Here is a 22862-nt window from a genome sequence, read left to right on the forward strand (position 1 = left end):
TGAAGTGGCAAGATAGAAAACGCGACGATTGAAGGTAAAATAGCGAGGGGCTCTGTCCCGTGGTGAGCAGGAGCTATGGGGGCTACACCCCATCCCCCTTAAACCGGACTGGGAAACCTCGTCCCAGGCCCCATGTGTGGCCCCTGTCTTGAGCACCTGTGGGAAATCAGAATCCCAAGTCCGCAGTCAGTTGCTGTGGAAAATCTGAGCTGAGAAACTATCATTAAAATTCGTCTGGAACAGATCAAATTTGCCAGGCCCCAGCAAAACGAAACATGAAACTGTCTCCCTAGAGACAGTGTCCCCATCCAGGGCAGGTGAGAGTCTTGTGAAAAATAATTCCTAGTGGAGAGGAGCTCCGAGAAAGAACTTCCTGTGTATCTAACACAAGAGAGTCAGCGGATGCAAGAAGGAAAATCAGGGTCCAGGATTGTGTGTATGTTCAGAAAAGACGAAGGAAGGAATAAAATGATGATGCAATGACAGCTAATTATGAAAAAAAGCAGAGTTTAAAAAAATGACCAAAAAAATGCTCTAAAAGGCATTGGATTAGAAATTAAATGACTAGACAAATTTAAAGATGAAAAATGAGCATTTGCAAGATCTAAAGTCGTGACCCACGAGGCAGCACCAGAAATGGAATTGAAACATGAAAGGAAAATTCATGACCATGGAAAAAGCATGTGTCAGCTCACCCCCTTCTCAGAGGGCAAAGGATAAAGCAGAGACCACTAGAGCTCAGACAAACAAAACAAAGCACATTTGTGGGTTCTCCCTGATAAAGAGCAAACCCTGGTAGAGAAATTCAGAGTCAGCGTTTTGTAAGTTCTAGAAGGAGCTTCCTGTTCAAAGTAGAATGAGTTCCCAGTTAGTGCCTAGTTGGTTAAAACAAGTTCCCCTGCTCATTGATCAGGAAATAGTTTTTAATCAGGTCTGGTATAACTGAGTCCCACGAAGTTTATCGATCGATCTTCAGGTTTGCTATCTCCCCAAGGTTAATTTTCATTTCATGCCACTGAGAAGCAGACTATGGAATGAGCAGGACTCTCTGACCAGCTGTAACCAACCAGGAAAATCTGGCCATGACCTGTAGCAATCTGCCCCAGAAGCAGGCTGTTGCCTGCAGCAAACATCCTGTGAAGTCAAACCACAATCCCTGTAGCAATCCACCCAAAGTGGCCAGGGTATGACTGATAATCATCAGCGTCCCTAAATTTTGCCCCCACTTCCAACTTAAGAACAACCAGAGTAAGTCAAACCTGCTCCCACAACCAATCACTTAGAAGGTGCCGCTTCTAGTTAGCCTGCCTCTAGCCTCCCCATGCCAGTGGCTTCCAATCAGAGGACGGTAAGCAAGGGGGGACCTGGAAGCCCTCAGCCAGGAAAAAACTCTGCTCTGGGATGCAGAGTCCCCAGGGAGTGGGATTCTCGGGGCCCAAAGTCTCAGAGCAGACCCTTCACCAGGCGAAGAGGCAAGGGGTGGGCAGCGACATCTCGCTCCAGCTGCATCTCAGTGTTGTGCAAATGACACTCACCCCCAACACACACACACACAGCATCTCTCCCTCTCTCAGCATCTCAGTCCTGGGCAGGGGAACCCCACCAGCATCTCTCCCTCCGGCTGCATCTCAGGCTTGTACAGGTGACATGTTCCCACTGCCCGTGGCGACTCTCACCTGTGTGCCCTGCCCTCCCTCATCTGCCGTGCCGGGAGCCCCCTGATGAAGAGCCTCTGGAACTGGCAGGTGGTCCCTAAGGCAGGGAACTCGGGCTGAAGGATGGTAGCAGCTGGCTGGACTGAGGTTGGGAGGGCGGTGCTGGAAACATTTCAGGCAGGAACCACAGGCTGGGCAAATCTCAGGGGGAAGAAAGACCCTCTTTCTGGAGCGAGATTTCTTTTCCTTGGCAACCAGTGGCCCGCGGAGGGAGGGGGAGCTCGCGGGTCAGAGAGGCATGGGTGGGGTCACAGCACTGCTGTCTCGTGAAAAGTGACCTGGGCAAACTAAATGAGGGAGTCCCCCTTTCTTACACGAAATCCATACCTACCTCTTAGGGTAAAGAAGAGATATAAGTGGAGGGGACAAAGAGGCTTCTAGACGTAATACTGTAAAAAGGGATTTTATAAAGCTTAACAGTAGCTAATTTTTCCTGCTTAATTTCGCTATTTACATATATCTTAGCTTCTGAAATATCCAGCAAAAGCATTTGTGTCATTTTGTATTCATAGCTATGCATTTGGTGTGAGTTAAGAATTATAAAGAAAAGAATTATGGGCCCCATCAGGTTGAAAATAAACAATCCGAGACTTTCCCAGGGCGGTTATCTGTTTCTCGCCCTTCCCCCCCCCCTGACTCCTTGCGCCTAAATCACTTGTAAAACTGTGGCTATCTGCAATAGCCACTCCCATGACTCATGCTCAAGAAATGCTCGCTGTGAAACTGTTAAAAGTGCTTGTTGTAAAGCTGCTCTTATCTGCTTTTTGCAAAACAGCACCTGTGACCCATGCTCAACCCCCACCCCCCTCATCTTACCCTTTAAAAAGCTTTTGCAGACTTAGGTTGGGGGCTCTCTGTTCCTGCGTGTTCAGCGAGCCCCACACATGTGTGGAAAATAAACCCCTTGCGTGTTGCATGAGAGAACGTCTCTTGGAGTCCTCCTTTGCGTGGCAAAATTCTCAAATTCTTACAATACCACCCCAGTAAATGGAAGCTGTTATTTATGTTCTTTGTACAGCTCCCCTTACGTTGTTCTTGGCACAGACGCTGCACAGTCAATGAGATGGAATACATGGTATTGTTCTATGTTTGCGTGGATTAGGTTGGGCTGGAAGCAAATGAAATCATGGCCATGGTTTAATAAACGAGACTTTGAAAGCTTGGGAGTCAGGATTTCCAGTCTGCATGGCAGCCACAGCCCAAATGTTTTGCCAGTGGAGTCATCCACAGAGCAGGCCTGGGCTGAACCTGGGTGGGGCCTGGGAGCGGCAGGAGGAATCCCAGAGCCCCGCTGAGCCAGAGGGGCTGGGCAGAAGGCAGGGCGTGGGTGGGGTGGGCCCCAGGCTTGGGCCGAGGGTGGTGGCAGCTCCACCCAGCTCTAGTGTGCAGCAGAGCCAGCCGCAGAGATCCCCGTGCAGGGCTGAGCAGCGCGTCTTCACCTCCTGAGGAAGGTGCCACGAGTAACACAATGGCCTGGTGGAAAGCCTGGGTGAGTGCACAGCCAGCTGGGGTGAAGGGTTCCTGGCCAGTGTTGGCCACTCGGGAGGCAAGAGAAAGAGAGAGAAATAAATCAACATGGCAGGCAGTCCCTCCACTGGGGCTGGCTGCCTGCCACCATCCGGGGCCAAACACTGGGCAGCTTGCAGAGTGGAGGTAGACAGGAAGAAGCTGTGCCAGCTCTAGAGGCACTTATGGCTGGGAACATGAGCAGGGGAGACCCACAGGTCAAGAAACCCTGAAATGCAACAGGGCACGTGAAAGGAGTGGGAAGCTCAGAGGAGGACCCCATAGGGATCAGGCTGCTCAAAGGGGGTGCTATCATGGTTGAGCCACGTGTGTGTACGTACCTGGTGGTGTGCATCTGGGGAGAACCAGTGGAGCTGTTCCTTGCAGAGGGAACAGTATGTGCAAAGGTACAGAAGGATGAGGCATTTGGCTTTGGAAGGAAGTGACTTGAGAGTCCTGGGTGGGAGGATAAGGAAGAGGGGATGATGATGTACTTCCTAGTCAAGGGGCCAGAGTGGCCTCCAGTTTCATGTGAGTCCCAGTTACCAGCGGCAGGTACTGAGCTGCTGCTGCCTTGCTCCCAGCCTTGCCCCCTTGGGTTTTGCTCTCCGGGATGGGAGTGAGTGTATGTGATGTCCCAAAGGACGTGTGGCCCTGGCTGGTGTGTCCTTGGTAGCTCAGTGGGTCAGCGGTCGGGGTCTACCTTGAGTGGCTGTCATAGCATGTCCTTTGGGAACATAGCTGGGCCAAGGACAGGACCAGAGGGGATGAAAGAGCAGCTGGAAGGCCCAGCTGTGGGGTGTGACCCATCCGTAGTGGGCAGTCAGAACTCTGCCCACCTTTTGTGGAGACCCAACTGTGTCCCCCAGATTTTCCAGGGCAGCCCCACGGTGGGGATGTAAAGGGGAAGCAGAGGGCTGGGCAGGGCTGAGTCACCTCTTCAGCATTCAGACAATGCTGCTGCCTCTGGGACTAGCTCACCCAGAACCTTTCCCTTTTCTCTAAAACCCCAGAGTAGGAATGAGATACCTCCCCTAGGCCAGGACTTCTCAGTGGGGAGACAGGACCACCCAAAGAGCTGCTTAAACACGCTGGCACCTGAGCCCTCCCTCAGCCCTGTGGGTAGTTCAGACATGCCAAGGCTTCCTAAGTGCTGGTGTGGGGCAAGGAGGACACTCCTATGGTAGTCCCTGAGGTGAGATGTCCCCACGTATCCCATTACAACCCACCATCCTGGGGCAAGTCTTCCTCTGGCAAAGAGGTCCTGGAAAACGCCTTGTCTGGATAAGTTTGAGTCATATGTCACCAGCTTCACCAACACAGTAGGGATGTAGACAGAACTGGGCTCTGAGTCAGGCTGTGGTTTAAATCCCAGCAGCACTACTTACTAGCTGTGCAGCCTTGACATGCTCTCTGAACCCAAGCTTCTTACCTGTAAAATGGTGTCATTGATACTTACCTCATGCAACTGTCAGGAGAAGGCAAGGAGTTCATGGTTGTAGTCAGAGCACCCAGCCCAGGGCCTGGCACTCAGTAGGTGCTCAAATTGCTAACAGTGGTAACAGTGACTTATAGTAACTGCAACATATAGATCCACAAACAAGGGGTACAATGAATGTGCACCACACAGTTGAACACAGCTGGATGAAGGCTTTCTATACTAATGGATTTTCCACAAGGAACAATTTCTAACAATTACTGAAGCACGGTCCTCAGAAATGAGATAGGAGGATCTGTCACCAACACATTCAAGCAAAGGGTATAGAAAGTCCTTACCTCTTACTCAAAAGGAAGCTCCTTACTGACCTTGGGTGGGAATCTGCTCTGTATTTTCAGCATCTAGCCCAGGTTTTGGATGGATGGATGGGTGGATGGATGGATGGATTGGTAGATGGATAGGTAGGAGAGTAGGTGGGTAGAGGGTGGGTGGATGGATGGATGGAAGGATGAGTAGGTGGGTGGAGAGTTGGTGGATGGATGGTTAAGTGATTGGGTGGGTAGATGGGTGGGTAGATGGATGGGTGAATGGGTGGGAGGGTGGATGGATAGATGGATGGATGGGAGAGTAGGTGGGTGGAAGGTGGGTAGATGGATGGGTGAACGGTTGGGTGGGTGGATGGGTGGGTGAATGGTTGGTCGGGTGGGTGGGTGGATGGACTGATGATGAACGGATGGATGGATCGGTGGGTGGGTAGATGAGAAAATTGATGGAATGGGCAGGTGATTGGGTGAGTGGGAGGCTAGATTCAAAGCCCTATCTCTAAACACTTCTCCACTCGAAGGTTGTCTGAGTCTCCCCAGAATTCAAGGCCCACTTCCTCCACCTCCATAGCATCCCTTGCCCCAAAACAGATACTTAAGAGGAAGCATCCGTTTGTTTCTGAGAAACTCTGTAGGACATAAGTCTAACAGCCCTCAGGCAAGACAGGGACTGGAGGCTTGGAAATCCACTGGCTACCTGGGTTGTCTGGTTTATTTCACAATTTGCAGAGCTCTGATGTTCTTTCTAGACTAAACCCTCTGCCACCCCCAGAGCCTGTAGACTTGCAATGCCCTGAGCTTTCAGGATGCTCAGCTGGACCCCTGGCTCTCTAATGTCCTGCGAATACCCACTTCTCAGCAAGAGGGCAGAAGGAGCTCAAAGCCATTTCTCAGAATCTGATTCCCCAGCTGCAACTGTACCCTCCAGGCAGCTCACTCAGCTCCAGGAAGCCTTTCCTACCTGCTCACAGTTCCCACAGCTCTGGGTGAGTTTCTCCTTCCCTGCCCTCTGTGGCTGTGTGTCAGAAGGAGCTGGGTGGGGCTGCATCCACTGCCAACCCTCAGGCTACACGGGCAGGAGGGGCCCAGCCTGACCCACAGCCCACACCCAGTGCGGGGGCAGGGACTGGCAGGGCAGGTTCTGGCTCTGGCAGCTCCAGTCTACTGGCCAAAGGACCGTTCTGCAGAGGAGACATGGTTACCCCACAGCAAAGCCTGGAGCAGTGTCCCCGGGAGACTGGCAGACGCCATCTCCCAGCGTGCTCTCCCTTTCCTCATTATCAAATAGGCTCCCTACAAAACCAGTGTCCAAAGGATGTCCCCCAAGGATACTCCTCACACCCCATAACTATGCCTGACCTCTAGAAAGCCACCCCAGAGGGCACAATCCCACTGGGTCTCTGAAGCCCCTGCACTCCCACCTGGAGGTGCCCCATTCTTCTCCCTCTCAGCCACCACCCCAGGAAAACCCTCTCCCAGCCGCAGGAGCCTCATCACAAAAGAACCTCAGACCCAGCCTAGCAGGACGGGAGAACTGCAGCTCCTCAGGACGCTCCTGAGGACAGCGTGCCTGGACACATGCGTGCGGTGACCCATTCTGCTGCCAGACCATGAAACTACCTCTGGGCTCTGAGAGGGGCCCCTTCTTACACGTGGGCCTCTCCAAGCCCCCGCTGGCCCTCTCTTCACCCTGGCCGGCCCCAGGGCTCCTCCTGCATTTTCCTTCCTCCTAATGCCAAAGGCTGGAGCCCACCAGCCTCAGCCCCCTCTTCTGGCTGCCCCCCCGGGTAAGGGAGTCGCTCAGGGAAACGGCTCCAGCCCCACCCCAGGACAGGCTCCAGAGCCACGTGCTGGAATTCCACTCCCCGGGGCCGGCTGGCAGGTCCAGCCTCCCCTCAACCCATGGCGGCTCATTAGCGTGGGGGGTGGTCGCAGCCCTGCCATGAAGGGTCCATATGACAGCTCAGCACAAAGCAGACAGAGGCGCCCCTGCCTCAACGCACACTTGCTGGGACATCATTGTATCCAAGGGCTGAGGCCCTGGGCCAGAAGGAATTCCTGGGGCCACTCCTCTCCCGCGATGACAGGCAGAGGCGACCCCAGACAACAGACCGGGAGGCTCGCCGTCCCCGGGGCCACGCTGTCCTCCCTGCCCCTCCCTGCTGTGACAGGCCTGGGCTCTCCTGCAGGTTGAACAGGAGGGTGTCACGGTGAAGGGCAGCCCCCACTTCAACCCGGACCCTGACGCGGAGACCCTCTACAAAGCCACGGAAGGCATCGGTGAGTGGGCGTCTGAGCCTCGCGGGGGGGTGCTGTCGCCCTCTGGGTCTCCTCCCGCCCTGCTCAGGGACCTCGGCTCACAGCCCTGGGAAGGGGCTTCCAGGGGTGCAGCCAGGAAGGGTGGGGTCTCCCATCGCACCCAGGGCTGATCCCAGCCCCCAGGGAGTCACACAGGCCCTGGCATCCCCAACGGTGGTCTGCACCCCCCACCAGTGACCCCAAGACCAGAGAGAGGGAGGGCAGTTGTGTCTCCCTGCGTGCGAGCTGCCATCTGCTGTGTGTCCTTGTACACGTGACACTCGACTCTCGGGCTCAGGCGTCGTACCCATGACATGAGCCCAAGAACTCGGCACCTGAGCCTGGCTGTGAAGTTGGGAAGGACTGATGCCCATCAGAGGCTGGCTCATCACCTGGCACACTGCACACGGGAGTCTGTGGGGCCAGACCAGGTCCAGGGGCACCCAGCCATGCAGGCTCCCCTGTGGCTTCCTAGGAAATGGAGCTCGAAGGATATTAAGGAACGACGAGAAAGAAAGAGAGAGACTGAAAGAAAGAGACAGACAGTCGGGACCAGGGGGCCTGATGCTTAACCTTAACAAACAGACCACTTTATTCTCAACCAGATCCTGCTTATTTACTGCAGGGTAACAAAAGGCAAACCTGCATTTCCTGAGGAAACAAAGTACTTGACTTTCTTCATACTTAATGTAACCATTTGGGGGTAAACAAGCATTCTCTTCCTCCCAGACTGTTCCAAACAAAGCAAGTAACAATCTCCTCAGTTTCCTGTCGCCACCCTAAGGCCAGCTGCTCCAAACAAATTCTGCAGGTCTTGTTTTAACCCTTTGGCTCCTACATTTCCCCATGTCCCTTGCTGGCTGCCCCTCCAGTGGCTTCCTTCAGCATTCTAATGTCCTCTTGGTGCCCCGTTGGCCTTTCTGTGCTCAAGCAAGGGGCTGGCCCAGAAGATCTCATGAGTCGCATGGCATGCGGTGTTCCCACCCCAGGAGGAATGGACCCCTGGCTGGGTCTGTACAGGCATTGGGTCATTAGCAACACTCACCCTTTGTCCATCAGCATACAAGGCAGCTTCATGCCCTGTACTTCCTGGAACATCTTTCATATCGTCTACATTTCACAAGTGGGAAAACTGAGACTCAGAGAGGTGAAGCTTCTCACCCAATGCCATGCAGGCAGGGTGTGGCTCAGTCCCATCCTTCTCCCACCATGTCCCATGGCCACCACCCACAAGGAAGGCCAAGCCAGAAGCCCCTACTTGTCCAGTTTAAAGGCCCAGGAGTAGGTGGCATGTACAGACCCCATGCTTCTCGGATTCCATCACTCCAAGGTTGGGCCTGGCTACCCCCCAATATCCCACAGGTGGGAGGTGGGGACAGAGAAAGATGACATATCTGTCCAGGTGTCTTGTCTCCACCATGAAAGTCAGTATTTGGAGCCCTCCAGAAGGTGTTTCCCCACTGCCTGGCCATCCTCAGCCCCGCTCGGTGAGGGAGCTTGGGGTTCATGCTGGGTACCGCCCACAGGCACCAACGAGCAGGCCATCATTGACATCCTCACCAAGAGAAGCAACTCGCAGCGGCAGCAGATCGCTAAGTCCTTCAAGGCTCAGTTCGGCCAGGTAAAGGGAGGACTCATGATGGGGAGGGATGTGGGAGAGCAGGGGATGGGGGGTTGCTCGCTTCCCCAGACAGCCTGGCAAGGAGCTTTGTCTGGATAAGGCCCTTCCCTGGTAGCCAGCCCACTGGAAACACAGTTCTCAGCTCATCCCTCCACCACTCAGAATCTTTGTGGAAGGGCTGCCAGATTTAACAAATAGAAATAGAGGATCCCCAGTTAAATCTGAATTCAGATAAATAAACATTGCATGGGACATATTTATACCACAAAATCATTCAAGATTAGGCCGGCCACGGTGGCTCGGCAGGGAAGAATGCCTGCCTGCCATACCAGAGGACCCGGGTTCGATTCCCGGTGTCTGCCCATGTTAAAAAAGAAAAAATCATTCAAGGTTTATCTGGAACCCAAATGCAACTAGCCATACTTTGGCAACCTTATTTATGGCTCCCCAGCCCCCTGGTCCAGCTTCTCAGCTGTCCACAGTCTGGCTTCACCTTCCTTCCAACCATCTCCCTCTCTTTCAGTGCCCCTCAGCCCCACTTGACAGGAGGCTCCTTCAGCTCAAAGCATTCCTTTGGAGAGTCAGTATAGGATGGTCAGTGATAAAGTTCAATCATTCTGTTGGAGAAACTAATATGCATTTTTTACAATCTTTTGCAATGAATGCATGGTTCTCTGCATTTGTTTTTGGAGAGACTGATGTCAGAGAGGTTAAGTAAGTCTCCCAAGGATGCAGAGCTTGGAAGCCAGAAGGTCAGGATTGAAATCCAGGTCTGACCAAGCCCTGTGCAGATCAGCTAGGGGTGGCACTGTGTCCCCTTGTAGAAACATGTGCCCTTAGGAGAACTCGTTTACTGAGCACACATGGACTCCATAAGGGCATTTCAGAATGAGCCAGCCAGGTGTGGTGACTGCCTCAGAGCTTGCATTCTGGTGAGTGGCAGGCACCATGCTGACTATTAAGTCTTTGGTGGCACAACTACTCGTCAGCCCTCTGCACCATGGTATGAAATGGGAAGGCCGTCATCCCTGTTTAACAGCTGTAGCTATTGATGCTAGAGGAAGGGACTCCAGAAAACCCAGCCAGCCCAGGGCAGAACCCGGATGAGAGTCCAGCCAGAACCCCTCAGCCCCCGCCCTTGCTGCTGCCTGCACCGAGTGGGCCCAGCCTGCAGTCCATCACCTTTCCTTGCTCCTGCATTAGGACCTCACCGAGACCTTGAAGTCGGAGCTGAGTGGCAAATTTGAGAGGCTCATCGTGGCCCTCATGTACCCGCCATACAGATACGAGGCCAAGGAAATGCATGACGCCATGAAAGTGAGAGACCAGGGATGGGGACATGTTGGGGGCATGATGGGAAGGCACGGGGTGGGTGGGACAGGTGGGCAAAGGTGACACAAGGGGAAGGAAGGGGTAGAGAATGGAGTGGATTGGAGCGGGGCAGAAATGAGTATGAAGATTTAATGGAGAGGGTTTCCAGAGCGCCCTGGCTTTGCAGGGAGCCTGGCCTTGATAGTTCTGAGCTCCTCTTGCATCCCAAGTTTTCCCTGTGCCCTTTGGACTGGCTGCTGGGCAGATCCAGGCTGAGCCCAGAGAGCTTCAGCCACCGGCCAGCCTGCCACCAAGCCCCAGGATGACCAGCCTCCCCCGGGGCGTGTCCACGTGGAGCCCAACCCCATGTCTCTCAGGACATCAGTGAGCAGGTGGAATTGGAAACCAACCTCAGCAGTTCCGGCTGCAGTCACTCGATTTCCCTGGGCCTCCTGCCATTTTTTTGCACTTGGCAGCAACAATTAGGAGGGACACAACGTGTGTGGAAGACACCAGGCACTTTAATATGGGGAGGGGCTGCTTATCCTCACCTACAGAGGGGCACAATTAAGCTCAGAATAGTGGGGATGTGTCTGAGACACCCCCGGCAACCCAGTGTCCAGACCCATCACTGTGCCTCAGTCATCCATCATGCAGAAATCCCCATGTGATCACTTGTAACCTCCCCCAGTGAGTTCATTCTTCCTAAGCCTTAGCTCTCCTGAGGAGGGAGGGGTGGGCAGGGCAGGGGAGCATGGACAGGGGTCTCCAGCATGCAGAGTGTTCTCTCACAGGGCTTAGGAACCAAAGAGGGCGTCATCATTGAAATTCTGGCCTCGCGGACCAAGAGCCAGCTTCGGGAGATAATGAAGGCATATGAGGAGGGTAGGTGGCCTGCAAAGGGGCAGTGAAGGCCTGATCTGAAAGCTCCCTTGGCAGTGGCCAGAGCTGTGGCAGCCTGGCAGGGTCCAAGAGGACACACTGGAAAGAATCTTTACTGGGCTTTTCTATGCATGGTCCCGGGCATCTACTGTGAGACACATCTAGATGTGCCACGTCCTGAGCCTAAAGCTGAGAAGGGCGTGACTCCTCTGGATCCCTGAGTCCCCTGCTCACTGGCTGCTGGGGGAGAGGCACACGTAGAATAACACTCTGCCGTGGAAGATCATGCAGTCAGGGGCCACAGGCTGGCCACTTCCTGGCTGGACACAGGTTGCTGCAGGGGCCCATGGTGATATCTACCAGGGCCTTCTCATGGTGGGGTGTAGGCCTCCAGACCAGCTCACAGGAGGGGTCAGTGGGCTGCAAGGTCACAGTGCAAAGACATGAGCCTGAGTTGGCTACCGTTGGCCCGGTCCAGCTTTGAACTTGGTTACGGGTTCACATTGGTTCCTGGGTCTGAAGGCCCAGCAGATGGTGGAGCCTATGCCTTCCAGACACCAGAGCTCAGCGTCCACCTCCCTGCCCAGGATTTGCCCCCTGGAGGGCATTCATCCAGAGAAGGGTTGGAAACCAGCTGGGAAGAGGAGAGGGTCCTGGGAAGGCCCTGAGTCACAAGGTCCTTACCTCCCTGCAGACTTTGGGTCCAAACTGGAGGAAGACATCCAAGCAGACACGAGTGGCTACCTGGAGAGGATTCTGGTGTGCCTCTTGCAGGTAGCATGGCCCAGCTCCGGGGGACTCCAGGGCGGGGGATCTGGAAGCTCTCGTGCTGGGTGGGGCCTGGACTCATTGCATGAATTTCAGAATAAGGGAGGGTCCTGACTGCAGAGTCCCAGGAGCCCTGGAATCAGGAGGACGATGTCACGGAAGGGGGAAAGGGAAGCCCCGTCTCTGCTTGGGTCCCTTGTGGCAGGCCATGCCAGCTGCTTCACTCCCCTTGTCTCCCTGCTTCCCTGACTCTGGGATAGCTCCTCACTTCCCATTTCATGGATGAGAAACAGAAGCTGGGAGAGGATGCCTGATGGGCTGGGTCCTGTGGCTGCACAGCCCAGAGCCCCCTGCCCTGCGAGTGCACCCGATTCCTCTGCCCCCACCTGGCCGGCCAGCCCACTGCCTTACAGAGTCCCCCACTTGTCCTCAGGGCAGCCGGGATGACGTCAGTGGCTTTGTGGACCCAGCACTGGCCCTCCAAGATGCCCAGGTGAGGCTGCGCTTCCACGGCCACCCGGCTCTCCACCCGGGACCCAGCCCCTGCCGTGGGCCTTCCTTTGACAGTGGGCTGGGCCAAGTCCACCCCGCAGGCCTCGTCCTCTACTGTCTCAGAAGGAGGAATGAGAGCGACAGGGGTGGGGGAGGCGTGGGTGCTCCATCCTAGAGGACGGGTGCAGGGAGCTGGGGAGGCCAGGTCTTGGGGAACAGGAAGTGTGGGCACATCTGTAGTTCTGCCTGGTGGCCGTGCTTGGAGCAGCTCAGTACTGCAGAAGGGTGATGCTTTAGGGTACCCCTGGCCCAGGGCCATTAGAGCTCTGAGGAGATAATGCCCCAGCAGAGGGATGCGGCTGCCCATCCCCCCAGCTCTGTGGCTTGGTCGGACTCGGGTGCAGGCCCCCCTTTGCCCTCCCTCACCCGCCGGCTGTCTGTGCGCAGGATCTGTACGCCGCCGGGGAGAAGATCCAGGGAACCGACGAGATGAAATTCATCACCATCCTGACCACAAGGAGTGCCACCCACCTGATGCGGGGTACCGGGGGCCTGAGGGGAGGGGATCCCAGAAGTGGAGAGAGGGGCGGCGTCAGCCAGGGCCCTCCCTTGGGGACGGATGACCAGGGTGGGAACTGGACAAGCCGTGGAGGCAGGAGGAGGGAACAGCGCGTCTCCGGGCAGGATCTGAACCAGAATGGGGGGGAGCGTCCCGTGGGGCCACCACCACCCTGAGCGAGCGGCCTCCCTGCAGTGTTTGAGGAATACGAGAAAATCGCCGACAAGAACATCGAGGACAGTATCAAGAGTGAGACCCACGGCTCCCTGGAGGAGGCCATGCTGACCGTCGGTGAGTGAGCCGGAACCCGGTGCACAGGCCCTGTGCCCACACGCCGTGGCGCTGCCCCAAAGATCCAGGCCTGGGGGCTGCAGCAAGCCCTTGACCCCTGTGCACCTGCCAGGACCCGGGACTCTTTCTGCTCTTCCACCGTGACGGTCTTAAGTGTGCTGTGTCCTGCCAAGGATCGTCCTCTGTGCAGCCCATGTGGCCTGGCGCTCTGTGCAGGAGCGTGAGTGCGTGCATGTGGGAGCGTGCATGTGTGTGCAAGTGTGTGCACCATTGCACACTCCAGCATCCCCATAGTGAGTGTTCTTGGTTGTAGTTGTGAAGCCCCTAAAGAAAAGCAACTTTGCAGACCTTGGCCTGGGGTGTGGGACCTGGTCCCAGCCTCAGCTGCAGAGTGAAGAAATGACGATGTGATTTAAGTCCAAACCAAGCAACTGATGGTCTGAGCTGGGGAACATTGCAAGCCCATCCCAAAGTACAGCCAAGTCTTTTTCAGAAGATCCTTCCAGGACACATTTAGGGCCCAGAGCTAAGATCACAGTTAGGGGAACCATTGCAGAGGGTAAACTGAGGCTCGCGCAGACACACCCACCCCCCGTACCAAAAGATGGTGCCACCTTCAGGACTCCTGGCACAGGAGGCTTCTGCCTCTACCCCAGCCTGTTCCGTGCTGTGTGGCACCATGCATGGGTCCCAGCACTCTGTCCCTGTCCCTCTGGGATCTACTGGAACATCTGACACCCTGGCCAGCTTTGATGCTGTGATACAACCCCACTCATACTAGGGCATCTAAACATAATCCAACTCCAGTCTCAGCCCAGGCCCCAGTTTGAACAACTCCGGCAGGGAAAGAACAGGGCACGCAGGGCCCTCTGTGCTGGGCTTGTCAGAGCCGTCCTCCTGGGACATCACCCATTGCACAGATGAGGGGTATGCAAGTCAGGGGGGTCAGGTAATCCCCCAGATCACCCGGCTGATCAAGGCCAGATTTGCACACAAGGCTACCTCACTCCCACCCTTCCTGCCTGGGGTCCACGACACCCCAAGCAGCACTCCTGCCAGCAACCCCAGGACCTGCACTCTGGACCCAGATGCCCTAGGTTCCATGGTCCTCCGAGCCGAGCCCCCTTATCGAGTGGGATTCAGCATGCATGGGACCTGCTGCCATCTTTGAGGCCAACACTCAGAGGCTGGTGGCCACCATCTCTGCGAGGAGCTGAGCACTCCTGATGGAGCCGTCTCTGGGAAGGAAGGTCCTGGGCTCCAGCTGTTCACTGGCTGGCCAGAGCTGGAGGTCTCCCGACAAGCCCTGCAGCTGTGTGTTGCACCCTTCACCTGCCTCCTCTGGGCATTGGGCCTCTGCCCAACATCCCAGCCTCCTTCCTTGTCCCACCCCACCTGAGACACCTAGCCACTTGTTTTGAAACAGGCAGGGCACAACTAAATATGCCAAGCCTTACACAAGCTAGTCTCTAAGGGCCAAGACAAGGCATAAATGAATAACATACAGGCTGCCACCCATCACCTCCAGCTCAACAGAGCCTTTCTGTTTGCCAGTGAAATGCACACAGAACCTGCACGGCTACTTCGCGGAGCGGCTCTACTATGCCATGAAGGTAACTGTTCCCTTCCCTCCTCTTGCTTCTTTCTTCTGCTCCCTTTACAATCAGCCTGCATGACACTAGCTCCGAAGCCAGGAGCTCAGAGCCACCACCATCTTCAACCCTTGGGTCCTCTCTTATCCCAAACTCTGAGGCATCAGGAAGGTTCTAGTTCTCAGAGGGGCAAGTAAGTCTGGGGAAGGGAAGCTGCACCTCCAGAAGGCTGACTGAGCAGGAGCATTCTCAGGTGTGCGTTATACTGAATTTTGCAACAATCCTGCCAGATCCATGTTGCAATTGCCATCCTGGAGACGGTGAAACCAGGGCTTCGCTTTGAGGTCACACAGCTGGCAGGTGGCAGAGCCTTGATCTGAGCCCCTTTGTCCTTTTCATTGCGACATTTGCCTCCTTGGGAAAGTCATCTCTGCTGCTGGACATCACAGGCAGCAACTGTAGCAAGTTCAAGTTCAGAGGGAGCTTGCCACACAGCAGCACAGCCCTTCTGCATGTGCCAGAGTGCCTGGTGTCCAGAAGGGACACTGTGCAAAAGCAGATGTCCAAGCTGCTCATATCGGGTCCAGACCTCGGTATCTGAGCCCAAATGTGAACACAAATGGTGCAAGTTAATTCCCTGAGACAAGAGGCAGTCCCCAGCTTCTCAGATTGAGGTGGCTGACGCCATCTAAAGGAAGATCCAGGCAGAAAACCCAAGCTGCCCGGCATGCCTGGCCAGGAACTGAGAGAGGGCATGGGATTCCTTCCCCTGACGCCGGGTGAGGCCAGGCGGGTCTGGACCCACCTGATGAGAGCCTGGCCAGGCCTGCCTGTGAAATGGCCCATTAAGCTGACTGTGGTGCCGTGGCTACTGTAGGAAGAAGTGTCATCCCCTGCACACTGGGGCATGTGGCTTCTGATAAAAGAAAGTGGGATGAGCTTGACGGGGTGGAGACCCTGAGCTGCTAGAGCACCTCGGAGTGTGCTTCACCCCCCGATACCTCTCCTTCACCCTGTCCTGCACACCCAGCCCCCAGCCCCAGGGCCCCCCAGCACCCACTAGTACAGATACACATCACAAAAGGTGGACCTCGAAAGCCAGAAGCAATCTTTGCTGCTGTCTTGTCTCCAGGGAGCAGGGACGCGGGATGGCACCCTGATCAGAAACATCGTTTCAAGGAGCGAGATTGACTTAAACCTTATCAAGGGTCAGTTCAAGAAGATGTACGGGAAGACCCTCAGCAGCATGATTGCGGTAAGCCACGGGGCCCCAGAGCCCATGTCCAGGACCCCTGGATGCTACCACCAATATCCGGAGTGACCTGTAAGCCCCGTCCCAGTTTGCATCACCCTCCAGGATTCATTGTCATGCAGGGAAGGGCAAGTAGTCAGGGCGGCCGGAGGGCAGTGGGGGTGGAGAGCATGCAGCAGCCAGGCCCGGGACACTACTGTGTGTAGCCAGAAAGCTAGCTTTACCTCGGGGTTACGGTCGCCCCTTGCACCCCTTTGAGTTCGCACCTGTCAGGTCAGTCTTACTGGGAGACCAGCACTGCTTGCCCCAGCGTGAGCCATACTAACGCCCCGAACCTTGCAGAAGGACCCACAGCTGACGTGACAGTGCGAGTATAATGCTTCGGCTGAAATTGGGCCCACCACTCAATTCCAGATTTCAGTAGCTCTGGCAGTAACGTTTTAAGGAGAGTAAATCAGATGGGCTTCAGTGGGTTCTCTAACCAGATGGCCTAACCAGATTCCATTCAGTGAAAGTTCTAGAGTCAGCAAAATGCAGAGCAATTATCACACTGCTGTAACTTCAGGAGAAATAGTTCAATTGGCTTTTTTTTTTTTTGCATGGGCAGGCACCAGGAAACGAGCCCGGGTCTCCATGCGTGGAGAACTCTGCCTACTGAGCCACAGTAGCCCTAATTGGCTTTTAATGCAGATTAGGAGGCCTTAACAATTTCATTAACAGAAGTCAGTGGCTGAGAAACACATCCCCAAGTCTTCATTTGTCACTAAGTGAAGTCTCAACGTCTCCTACCAACGTTTAGCATGAACTGCATTTTCTAAGAAACACACAGCTCGTGACATGTTTAAAAGGCACTGCTGCCTTAGGATGCCTGTGGGTTGGGGGCACTGGGATGGGGAAGGGCTGGGATTATTCTTTGTTTGGTTTTGGGCTTCCTGAACAAAGGGAAGCCTTTTCTTTTGTCAAGAGACTAAAGAGCTAGACACAAACCAGTCTGGCCTGTGGCTCTGTCCTGGTGCACAGCCCAAGCTGAGCCGGTGGATTCTTTCAGCCATGGTTGCCTACTCGTGGCAGTGGAGATTTCTGTTCCTTCCCAGCATTCTAGTTAGATGGAGCCACAGTCATGTCACAGAAGAACAAACTGTTGGGTGAAAATGGTCCCCGTGGGTCCATGCAGCATGGAGACCCCACGACGGAGACAGCCTTAGCAGCCGGTTATTGCCTGATCAGTGACCAGCCCCCATCTAGGGGTCCGGGGAGCTTGCCCTGGAGATTTTTGCTTAACGTCTGTCACTTAAGAAAATCCAGTTGGAATTTATAAGTTTACCAAATACATTTTAGCATAGGTCATGCCCCATAGATGTTATCAAAGCAAGAGATGACTGACAGCGGGGACCCCAGCTCCTGCCCAGAAATGAATAGAAAATACATAAAACTTCCATTCCTAACTTTATCCCCATAAATTTGAAAAGGTAGGCAAAATAGACACTATAATATTACAAAAATTGTCTTTAAAGGAAGAAAAAGGAAAAAATGTAGAACGGGAAGGGAATGGAAGGAAAGGAAGAAACTTAAAATGTCCATGAGAAAATATCAGGTCCAAATGATTTTCCAGGCAAATTTTACAAAGCTGTCAGGAACAGATAATTCCCGTCAGACATAAACTGCTTCCGAGCGTAGAAAATATGGAACCTTCTCCACAACTCTGCCCCTTACTCACTGCACGGCCTTGGAGAAACCCTGTAAAAAGTGAGTTGGACGGCACGACCAGGCTCCTTCCTTTGGCCTCTGTTTGCAGATCTTGTGAGAACCCACTTACCAGGGAGTCTGCACCGGTCAGGTCAGTCTCACTGGAGGGCGAAGTCTTACCGGGCAGGCCAGCTCACATGTCTCGTGTCCTCACCACATCTCAGCCAGAGGCATGTCATCGACAGCATCATTCTATAGTCCAGGAAGCCAGCCTCAGAGAGACAAAGAGACCTGCCTCGGCCACTTGGCCAGCGCCTGTCACAGCCGTGGTACAGGTCCATCTGGCCACCCACTGTCAGTCTTGCCAGGGATGGGCTGGACAGTGTTGGGCACACGTGGGGCAGCTAGCAGAGAAGGGAGACAGCTGTGTGCATTCCTCATGGAAGAGCAGAACTGTCTCTGGGATTTGTTCTCCACATCAGTTCTCCCTGCAGTTGGCAAGGGAATCAAAAGGAGATGCAAGTGTGCAAGGGTAGTTCAGTGGTGGAATTCTCACCTGCCACACGGGAGACCCGGGTTCGATTCCCAGTCCATGCACTTCGTAAAAAACAAACAAAAATTCAAGAAGTGTTGCAGCAATAACGGGCTATTCACATGGAGAGATAATGAAATGTGACCCCATCATACAGCATACAAAAAAAAAGGAGATGCAAACAAATGACCTAAAATGAAAACCAGAAGCAGGAGCCCTCGGGGCCGTGGGGTCGGGTGGGGGTGGAGGGTCACAGACCCACAGGAGCATCATCCTCATCATCATCATCATAACGATGATGATTGAGGGTGGCTCCAATGTCACAAGCACTGCCCCCTCTAATGCTCATGTCCCTCCTGTCCCCAGGAAGACACCAGTGGTGACTACAAGAACGCCCTGCTGACCCTGGTGGGCAGTGACCCCTGAAGCCTCGGAAGGACAGGAGCCAATGCCAAGAAGCCAGGGGCGCCAGGGCCAGCTTGGTCCCCCTTTTCTGGTGGGGAAGGGGTGGGGGGTGTCACAACCAGCCTTTCCATCTCTATCTCCAGTTTCCAGGGTTCTCCAGCCAGTTTTTCTGACTCAGAGGAAAGGGTCACCCTGGGGTTGCCTCTACCTGTCCCCCAGGTCATTCCCAGGGATGGGCTGTTTCTTCCCACTTTAGAAAGCAGCTTCCCAAGCTCACCTGGTCACAGGGCTCACCTGGGCATACCTTACACAGGTATCCTAGCCCCGCCCCCCCCCCCATCTACTGAGTCAGGATGTCCAGAGGAGGCACCAGGCAGTGTGTGTTTTCTAACGAGCCTCTCACTGGTGGGTTTCTCATCCGGCCACCAGCGAGGAGGCTTGTGGAGGGCCCATTTGATTGAGAACTCACACCCGTGGGCACCTCACCAGGGAATTCTGAGAAAGGAACTCACAGTCTTGTGCCAGTTTGGCAGCCATAACATTCACTTTCCAGCCCCTTCTAGAAGTCTTAGGCTGTAGGTGGGAAAAAAAAGTTCTCTCACCCTCCTGGATCATGGAGTAAGCTACATGTGCATTTCCTGACCCCAGGACTCCGTGTTCAAAGATGCTCAGCCACCCCCATCCCCCCACTCCTGGACCCAACCAGTAACTCTCCTTCCTTTCCATGGGCATAAAGTGCCGGGAGGGCAGCCAGTGCCCCTGACCTCAGAGCACGAATCTCCTTCTCACCACACATAGACCCCCAGCTGGCTCCTGGAGAAGCTGAGACACCCTGGATGCGATTTTACTCGGAATAATACAGATTTGTAAATTAAAATGTGAGGTACTCTATTTTTAGCAGTGACCAGAGTAGGAGCAATTTGTTAGTGGACATAAAAGAAATGTGATGACAAAGAGCTTTGGGGAGTTATCCTAACAGAGCACGCGCATGAGTGTTTCCATGTGGGAATGTTCCAGGGTTGCGCTGTCATCTCGGGGAAGGCTGAAAACACGGTGTTTTAATTTCTTAAGGCTGCCATAACAGGTACCCCAGCCTGGGGGGCTTAAGACAACTAGACGTTTATTCTCTCGTGGTCCGAGAGGCTTTAGATGTCTGAAATGAAGATGTCAGTAGGGCTGTGCTCCCTCTGAAGTTTGTAAGGGGGCTGTGGTGGTTTACCAGCAACCCATGACTTTCCTTGGTTTGCGGCATAATTCAATCTCCACCTGTGTCACACGGCCATCTGTCTCTCCGGGTGTCCAAATTTCCTCTGCTTTAAGGACACGAGTCATATTGGAGGAGGACCCACCCTAGTCCGGTTTGGCCTCCTTTTGACTAGTTGCATCTTCAAAGACCCTCTTTCCAAATGGGATCACATCCATGAGCCTGCGAGCTGGAACTTTGTTCTAGTTTGCTAGCTGCTGGAATGCAATATACCAGAAACGGAATGGCTTTTAACAAGGGGAATTTAATGAGTTGCTAGTTTACAGATCTAAGGCCGAGAAAATGTCCCAATTAAAACAAGTCTATAGTAATGTCCAATCAAAGGCATCCGGGGAAAGATACCTTGGTTCAAGAAGGCCGATGAAGTTCAGGGTTTCTCTCTCATCTGGAAAGGCACATGGTGAACACGGTCAGGGCTCCTCTCTCAGCAGGAAGGGCACATGGCAAATACAGCATCATCTGCTAGCTTTCTCTCCTGGCTTCCTATTTCATGAAGCTCCCCGGGAGGCACTTTCCTTCTTCAACTCCAAAGGTTGCTGGCTCGTGGACTCTGCATCGTGGTGCTGCAGCATTCTCTGCTCTCTCTGAGTCTCTCTGAGTCTCCAAAATATTTCCTCTTTTATAGGACTCCAGTAAACCAATCAAGACCCACTCAAATGGGTGGAGACATGTCATCCCCTAATCCAGTTTAACAACCGTTCTTAACTAAATCACATCAACTAGGGAGATGATCTCATTACAGTTTCAAATATGCAGTACTGAGTAGGGATTATTCTACCTTTAAGTAATGAGATTTATATTAAAACATGGCTTTCTTAGGGGGCATATATCCTTTCAAACCAGCACAAACTTGAACACATCTCTTGGGGAGGTACAACTCAGTCCAGCGCCCAAGGCTAGTTTCCAGTCCCCTCCTGATTGAGCATCTAATCTCTCAGGCTTGGAGGGGGCTTGAAAGGTCATCTATTTCCGTTCCAACCCAAGGCGTGACTCCCTCCATTGCATCCCACCCAAGCAGGCTTCCTCCGGGGATAGGGGCCACCACCTCCTCAGGCAGCTCATTCTTTTTTGTGTAATGAACAGGTGTAACGGAGCAAACTCTACCCCACCACGCCCTTTTCTCTGGACTCTGCCACCTGCAGACGCGAAGGTTGTTTTTTCCCAGACACAGCATTTAGGACCATCTCAATGAGCCCACAGAGTCCACCAAAGCTGAGTCAGTGTGAAGGGGGCCCAGTCCCTGCAACCACGCCTCTGGAGCCCGATTTGAGGTTGCCGCCTTGAAACATGCCCTGCTTCACAAAGGGAACACCCAAGGGAGAGCAGATCAGGGTTCCAGAGACAGCATGGGTTTGGGGTTCAGTAACGTGGAAAGTAGGGTGAAGTCAGCCCCGTCCTGGCTCTGTGACTCTGACCCCGTCACTTATTCCTCTGAGCCTCTCTGAGCCTTTAGATGCAGAAGTGGGGTCCCAGTTGAAAAATTGCTGCATTTTGAGCCACCCCAGAATTAGTGGTGTAAAGCCATCATTTTTATATGCTCAAAGACCTTGGGAAGGGAACTCAGGGCACAGTGGGGATCGTTCTGCAAAGTCTGGCCACGGGGCCCCTGGTCTGAACCCATTATAAGGTGCTTGAGTCAACTCCCTCCCCTCTGAGGTCACGGACCTGAGGCCGGAGATGGTGGAAGTGACTTAATGGGGCGAGGTGTGCTCCAGAAATGCCAGGGCAAAGCACAGGAGGGCAGGGGAGCAGCTAGCTGGAGGTGGGCTCGGCTGGAGAGACTGGCTGCCGCCTGGTCCCACTGGGGACACTGAAGCCAGAGGAGGCCTCTGGTGCCTGGGCCAGGGGGTCACGAGCTGAGGCTGGGGTGGTGCCGTGCAGCCTCCCCTGCAAGTAGCTCCCAGGTGGCTGAGGACACTTCTGGAGAGAAGGGGCCAGCTGGGTGTTAGTGCACACCCCTCACGGCAGCTGGGGGAGGGAGCCCCCCTGGCCAGGGGCCCCTAGGTGGGGCACCAGCAGGGTCTTTTTTTGCCCCCAAATCATTTTGGCTGGGAAAGCTTTTGGGGTTCTTTCTGATAACACAGACACACTCCTAAGGTCCTTTTTCACCTGCAGTTTGGGACTTTTTTTTTTTTTACACATTTGTGTAATACTGGGGTCATCTCGGTTGATTTCAACAAAGGGGAAAAATGGGTGGTGGGGGGTATCCTCACTTGTGGCCTTGCCATAGCTTTGTAATGGAAAGTTTGGGGCTTTTTTTTTTTTTTTTTTAATTCTCTCCAGACCGTTACAAATACATACACTCCCTCTCTATCCTCAGATCCAGGGTTTTTCTTTCCTGAGAAACTGGTTGGAGGCAGCACCTGGGGCGTGCGGAACACACCATAATAAGCTTAATAATAAGGCAATGAAGAATCCTATCACATCAAATCCCTGCCCCTGTGGCGTCATGGGGAAAGTATCTCTGTTTTCTATGTGTTCCCCGCATGAATCTGTGAGCCCCATACGGCAGAAACACGGCTTTCCTTACTGTCGAACATTCTGTGCCCAGCACACAGCGGATGCTCAGGGAGAATTTTTTGGAAGAATCGCAACAAGAGTATGGAGTGTGGGGACAGGAGACCCTACTAACTGGTGAGCTGGAGCAAATAAAGCCCTTTTCACCTCCGATTCTGTGAAGACACTCCACCTGCTTAGATGTTCCTGTCAGGCCGAGCCCGTCTGACAAACGCAGTCCTGAAAAGAATCTCACGAGACTGTGATTGTGGAAACCTTGTGTCTGATGCTCCTTTTATCCAGGGTATGAACAGATGAGTAAAAAATAAGGATAAAAAATAAATAAATAATAGGGGTATAAGGGGTAAAATAAATTAGGTAGATTGAAATACTAGAGGTCAATGAAAGGGAGGGGATAGGGTCATAGTATA

The 22862-nt window shown here is 53.8% G+C and overlaps 1 protein-coding gene across 1 annotated transcript; it reads left to right on the forward strand.

Annotated features, from left to right (window-relative positions):
- Positions 1 to 3062: 3062 nt before the first annotated feature.
- On the forward strand, positions 3063 to 19548 carry LOC143653557 (annexin A8-like protein 1). Its single transcript, XM_077124674.1, has 12 exons — positions 3063 to 3204; positions 7172 to 7262; positions 8807 to 8901; positions 10105 to 10218; positions 11007 to 11097; positions 11789 to 11868; positions 12296 to 12355; positions 12802 to 12895; positions 13109 to 13204; positions 14759 to 14817; positions 15929 to 16051; positions 18633 to 19548. The coding sequence occupies exons 1-12, from the start codon at positions 3184 to 3186 to the stop codon at positions 18690 to 18692; spliced, it is 984 nt and encodes a 327-aa protein (XP_076980789.1). The 5' UTR covers positions 3063 to 3183; the 3' UTR covers positions 18693 to 19548.
- The last annotated feature ends 3314 nt before the right edge of the window (positions 19549 to 22862 follow it).

The sequence above is a fragment of the Tamandua tetradactyla genome, chromosome 13 (assembly GCF_023851605.1).
Source record: "Tamandua tetradactyla isolate mTamTet1 chromosome 13, mTamTet1.pri, whole genome shotgun sequence".
NCBI classification, from domain to species: Eukaryota; Metazoa; Chordata; class Mammalia; order Pilosa; family Myrmecophagidae; genus Tamandua; species Tamandua tetradactyla.

Coding starts and splice junctions, on each gene's coding strand:
- LOC143653557 (XM_077124674.1), top strand. CDS start 3,184: ATGGCCTGGTGGAAAGCCTGG. Junction 10,219..11,006: donor AAATGCATGACGCCATGAAA/GTGAGAGACCAG, acceptor GTTCTCTCACAG/GGCTTAGGAACCAAAGAGGG. Junction 12,356..12,801: donor TGGCCCTCCAAGATGCCCAG/GTGAGGCTGCGC, acceptor GTCTGTGCGCAG/GATCTGTACGCCGCCGGGGA.